At 66.1% G+C, this 5,200-nt stretch overlaps 1 protein-coding gene across 4 annotated transcripts; it reads right to left on the bottom strand.

Moving 5' to 3' along the window:
- Positions 1-363: 363 nt before the first annotated feature.
- Positions 364-4,957, bottom strand: TNFRSF18 (TNF receptor superfamily member 18). Of its 4 annotated transcripts, none has more exons than XM_063602518.1 (5): positions 3,241-4,953; positions 2,254-2,376; positions 1,275-1,462; positions 910-1,112; positions 364-844 (listed from the first exon to the last, which is right to left on the bottom strand). In XM_063602518.1, exons 1-5 carry the CDS (start codon positions 3,425-3,427, stop codon positions 379-381), a joined length of 1,167 nt encoding a protein of 388 aa, XP_063458588.1. In that variant the 5' UTR covers positions 3,428-4,953; the 3' UTR covers positions 364-378. The 4 variants fall into 4 exon arrangements, with proteins under 4 accessions (XP_063458588.1, XP_003809546.1, XP_008959956.1 ...); XM_003809498.6 differs by having other exon boundaries at positions 373-844; positions 931-1,112; positions 1,275-1,362; positions 3,241-4,957; XM_003809497.6 differs by having other exon boundaries at positions 374-844; positions 1,275-1,362; positions 3,241-4,944.
- Between the last annotated feature and the right edge of the window lie 243 nt (positions 4,958-5,200).

The raw sequence follows: 5,200 nt of genomic DNA, 5'->3' as shown, positions 1-5,200 counted from the left end.
GGAGGCTGGGCGGGCCGAGGGTGGGATGGTGAGGAGAGAGGGCTGGCCTGGAGACGGGGCCGCCCACCACCAGAAAGTGCTGGATGGCACCCGGGGGCCGGCAGGCTGTGTGGCCAGAAACCAGAGACCCAGGGGCACCAGAGAAGAGCCCCAGAACGGGGGAAGCCGCTGAGCCTGTATCCCTGAGGAGCGCTGGGCCCAGGACTGGAATGGCCCCTCCTCGGGCCCCACCCCCACCCAGCCAGGAGTTCCCAGAATGGGCCCTGGCTGCCCTCCGCTTTGCCCCCTGTGGAGGGGACCACGGCCAGGCATGAGCACGGTGCCCCAAAGCCCAGCCCCGGGTGCCCCGTCCTCCCCCAGCACCCAGCATGAATCCACTCAGGTCACTGGACAAGTGTTTATTGAAGGTCCCTTGCAGCCAGGTCCCGTGCTGGGCACTGCACACCCACGGACACAGCCTCCCGTCCTAAGACCCCACCCCATCAGGGCCAGCAAGGGAGGAAGGGGGCCATGACTGTGTCTCTCTCTCCCTCCTGCAGGGCCCTGCCGCGGCCGCCGAACTGCATGGTCCAGGGCGCTGGTCACTGCCACCTTCCTGCACCCACTTCTGCTGCCAGGGGAGCAGGGCCCGGCCCAGAGCAGAATGCAGAGCCCCTGCGGCCTGGGGAGCTCCTGGGGAGGGGCTGGCTGCGGTCGGCGGCCCCGGAGGACGGCCAGGCTCACACCCACAGGTCTCCCAGCCGCCCCTTCTCCTCTGCCGATCGCTCGCCCCGCTCTTCCTCGGGGAACTGGCAGCTGCTGGCGTCTTCGGTCGACGGCGGCACCTCCAGCAGCAGCTGGGTCTCTGCAGGGGGGCCACGGTCAGCAGGCAGCCATGCTCCCACCTCCCCGCACCAGGCTGTGACAGACCTCGGGGCCACATGCACTGACTCCTCAGCTGCCAGATGTGCAGTCCAAGCTGGGCCGAGGTCAGGAGGAGGACGCAGGCGGCCACGGCCAGGAGGACGACGGTCAGCCACCCAAGCGGCTCTGCCGGCGGGGACCCTGGGACGCACACAGCGTTGTGGGTCTTGTTCCCAGGGAACACAGTGAGAAACCCGAACTGGGCGCAGCTGGAATACACGGACGCGGCCTCCGATCAGCCCCCGGACGCGGCCTCCGATCAGCCCCCGGCTGCTGCCCTCCGTGCTGTCTGGGGCAAGGGACAGGAGAGGACCCTTCCTCAGAGTGGGCCTGGACCACCCGGCCACCGGCAGGGCCCACCCAGGACTCACTCTGTCCAAGGTTTGCAGTGGCCTTCGTGGCCCCCGGAGAAGGTCCCCGAGGCACAGTCGATACACCGGAAGCCAAAACTGAATTTCCCTGGTGTGGGGTGTGGGGGGAGGGAGGGAGGCTGGTGGAGTTGCTGGGATGGATGAGGAGGGCGTCAGGCCAGTGCAGGGGTCCATCTGGGGTCTGGGTGCTGAGTAGAATGCCCCCCCGTCATCCATTCAACAGAGTTCTTCATGGCCCAGGACTGGGGCCCATGTCTGCCCGTCCCAGGTGGGGCGTCTGGGGTGGGGCCCAGTGAGGGCACCTGGGGGAGGTGCGCAGAGTGCAGTGGGCCTGCCAGGGAGGGGAAAGGCCTGCCCATTGGGGGCTGAGGGTGGGCAGAAGCCAGGCAGGACCCAGTAGAACAGAGGGTGGAGAACAGTGAGGGTCCCAGAGAGAGTGAGGCTGGGTCCCAGTTGACCCCAGACCCTGCCCCGTCCAACCTGACACAACCTCCCCAGTTGTACCTCCTCCCAGCTTTCATGTGCCCAGCCTGACCTCTCCTGTCAGGTAAACAAGCCGCTAAGAGGACTTGAGCTGCTCCTTCCAGAACAGGGTGCAGCCCCAGGCCCCAGACAGGACTCCGGGGGGCACAGGGCAGGCTCTTTCAGTATTTGGTGAGGACAGACAGGATGGGTGTCCCGGGCCTGAGAGCCAGACAGCTCCTGGAACCCGCCCCCACCCCCCCCCCCCCGCAGGGTTCTCACCGCCCTCGTGCTGGATGGAGAAGCCCAGGCTGATAAAGCAGGGACAGGACACCCCCAGAGCTTCATGGCCTGTGGTGCCTGAGCATGGCCTGGCCTGCCCGGCCTCACAGGACCCAGGACTCCGGACCCCACACACCACATGTCCTCCCCGGACACCTGTGCCCACGAGCTCTGCCTCGGGCCCTAGTGGAACCCCTGGCCTGTGTGGACTCCCAGAGGCACCTCCAGGACTTACCCTGGGACTGTACCCCCTGGCCTGGGGGACAAGGGTGGTGCCGGCAGGTCGTGCAGCAAGGGTCTCCGCAGTGGAATTCAGGCTGGACACACATGCAGTCCCACTCGGAACAGCACTCCTCGCCTGGGCAGGAGACAGGCCAGCCCCCCAGCAGCTGGGCTGAGGCCCCTCCTCCCCAGGCCTCCCCTCGGCCCTCCAGGGGAGTGAGGTTGTCCGTTCTCCACCCACAGTTGGCTCCAGGGAGCAGAGGGCTCCTGGCTGGGAGTCTGGACCCTGGGTTTATCCAGCTGTCTCTTTCTCCTGGGGCCATGTGGCCTGGCTACTCCCCCTTTGCGCCCCACAGCTGCCCCTGCCCAGGTGCTAACTCCATATGCAACCAGGAGCTGCCCCTGCAGGACCCAGGGGTGGCCCCCAACAGTGCACAGTCCCCTGGAGGCCCGTCGACACCTCAGAGGCCGCCTGCCTGGTGTCTGGGCGCTGCTGTCCCCACCACCAGCCACACTGGGCCTCCGGACAGAGCCTCCCTTCCCAACCCACAGGCCCTGGAGGAAGAAGCTCTGGGGTGACTTCCCTGCCAGCTTCCTCTCCAGACCAGCCGTGTCAGCTGAACCCTCATCCCCAGGTGCAGGTCAGAGGCAGGCAGCAGGCCAGACGGTGGTGCAGGGGGGCCCTCAACTGGGCAGGAGGGGGCTGGGCGATGGCCAAGGGTTCACGACCCGCCCAGCAGGACCTGGAACAGCCGTCCTCCACCTCTGGACCCCAGACCCCTCTTGAGGGCGCTCCCACCTGGCTCACCCCTGCTCCCCGCCGGGGCCACTGGCTGGAGCTGGCACACCTCTGCCTCCCTCTGGGATCCTGCCTCCCTCCGGAAGGCTCCCACTGCTGGCGGCCCTGTGCCCACCCTCCTTAGACCTCAGCAGCGCTGGTCTGAGCACGGGAAGGGGGGCGCCTTGGCCGGTCCGCGTTAAGTAAACACGGTTTACTTACCCGGGTAATCGCGGCAGCAGCGCGTCGTGTGAACCCGGCAGCAGCGCGCGTCCGTTCCCGTCCCAAGCAGGAGGCGCCCAGGGCCGCACCCGGGACCCCCGGTGGGGCGCTGACCCAGGCCGAGCGCGCACAGCAGCGCCAGGCCGCACAGGGCCCCAAACGCGCCCATCGCCCCGTGCCGTGCCATGCTCGGGTTTCAAGAGCCCACAGCCAGTTGGACACGCCCCGTCCCCGTCCTCACCCGCCCTGCCCGGAGGTGGCTGGGACCGTTCATGACCTGAGTATCCCGACCCAGGTGAAATGCGTGTGAGGAGGGGGTGTAGACACTGCGGACACAGCCCGGTCCCCCGCAGGTCGCCGGCAGGGGCGGGGAAACCAGGCTGGCGGGGATCAGAAAGGTTTTCTATGCAAAGTCTGCGGCCACGTTGGTGGGCCCCAGTGCAGGGGGTGGCGTTTAGTACCTTGTCCCATGGGGGCCACTTGGAGGGCGGGAGTCAGCCAATCACTCCTCCATCCCACTGCCTCTCGGTGGTATCTGTGAGTCCCCGAGAGGTCTCCACAAATTCTGGCCACCCCCAGAGAGCCTCAACCATGGAGCCCCATGCTGGGGAACCCCACAGAATGGGGACAGGGACCCCTCGGCTCAGTGCACCCCACCTGGCCAGCTTCGGGTGTGAAACTCACCATGGGCTGCAGGCCTGTGGGCTCCCCTCCCCCTTGCTTGCAGCTCTCCAGGACCCCCCTCAGGCCAACCTGGGAAGTTCCCCGGGGCTTGGGAGGGGCACCAGGAGGAGCTGGTGGGGAGACGAGAGGGTGCTGGTGCCTCCTCGGGTCAGTGTCAGCCACCCCCGCGGGCACCCGAGGGTCAGTGTCAGCCGCCCCCGCGGGCACTCAGGGCCCAGTCTCTCAGAGCCACCTTCATCCGTCGCACCAGACAGATCCAGGTCCCGGAGGGAGTTGAGGAGGAGCCCCTCACAGAGCTCTTGGGAGACTGTCCTATGTCTTTCTGAGCCTCCGTTTCCCCTGTGGGCACCGAGGGGTTCTGGGACCCTGCCTCCACCAGGAAGCCTCCCTAGATTGCCCAGCCCTGCTTCTGCGCTATCCAGCACAGGTGGAGACCCCCATGAATGCTGGGGGTGGGGGCTCTCGGGAACGTGAGCGTGGATGTGGTTCAACACCCCTTTGAGACCTGCAGCCACCGCCTCACCCCGTAAGGCGGTTCCTCCTTTTCCAAGGTAAATGACAGGAATTAGCTGTTTGTGACACCCCGGAGTTCTCAAATCCAAGATGTAGGAGCCTGCCTTGGAGAGGCAGCCCTCAGACACTGCAGAGAAAGAAGGGGTCTCTGCAGCTCCAGGCCGCCCCGAGGCTCAGAAGGAAAGGGGTGGGGCCAGCTGGGCCTGGGGGCCTTTGAGAGGCCTGGAGATCTTCAGCCCCGAGGCTGGGAGGGGGTCTGGGCCCCTGGATAGAAAGAGGCGCCATCAGTGGCTCACGCCCGTAATCCCAGCATTTTGGGAGGCCGAGGTGGGCCTCGGATCACCTGAGGTCAGGGGTTCGAGACCAGCCTGACCAACATGGAGAAACCCCGTCTCTACTAAAAATACAAAAAAAATTAGCCAGGCGTGGTGGCGCACGCCTGTAATCCCAGCTACTCGGGAGGCTGAGGCAGGAGAATTGCTTGAACCCAGGAGGCAGAGGTTGCGGCGAACCGAGATGGCGCCATTGCACTCCAGCCTGGGTGACAGAGTGAGACTCCATCACAAAAAATAAAGAATGCTCATCAGACCACATGGTGTGAGTCATCCATCTAGAGGCAGGGACAGAGTTAGAGGAGCCAGCAGTTTATGGGGCCAAGTGGGAGGCGGCCAGCGGGCAGAGGAGCCCCTCCCCCCTGCCCCGTGGCGCAGCTGACACTTTGAACAGCCCGAGAGCAGCTTGCCACACAGGGTGGTCCCCGGAG

This window comes from Pan paniscus, chromosome 1, assembly GCF_029289425.2.
Source record: "Pan paniscus chromosome 1, NHGRI_mPanPan1-v2.0_pri, whole genome shotgun sequence".
Taxonomy (NCBI): Eukaryota; Metazoa; Chordata; class Mammalia; order Primates; family Hominidae; genus Pan; species Pan paniscus.
Note: the sequence above shows the minus strand (reverse complement) of the source record. Positions and strands in the feature narration are given on the sequence as shown.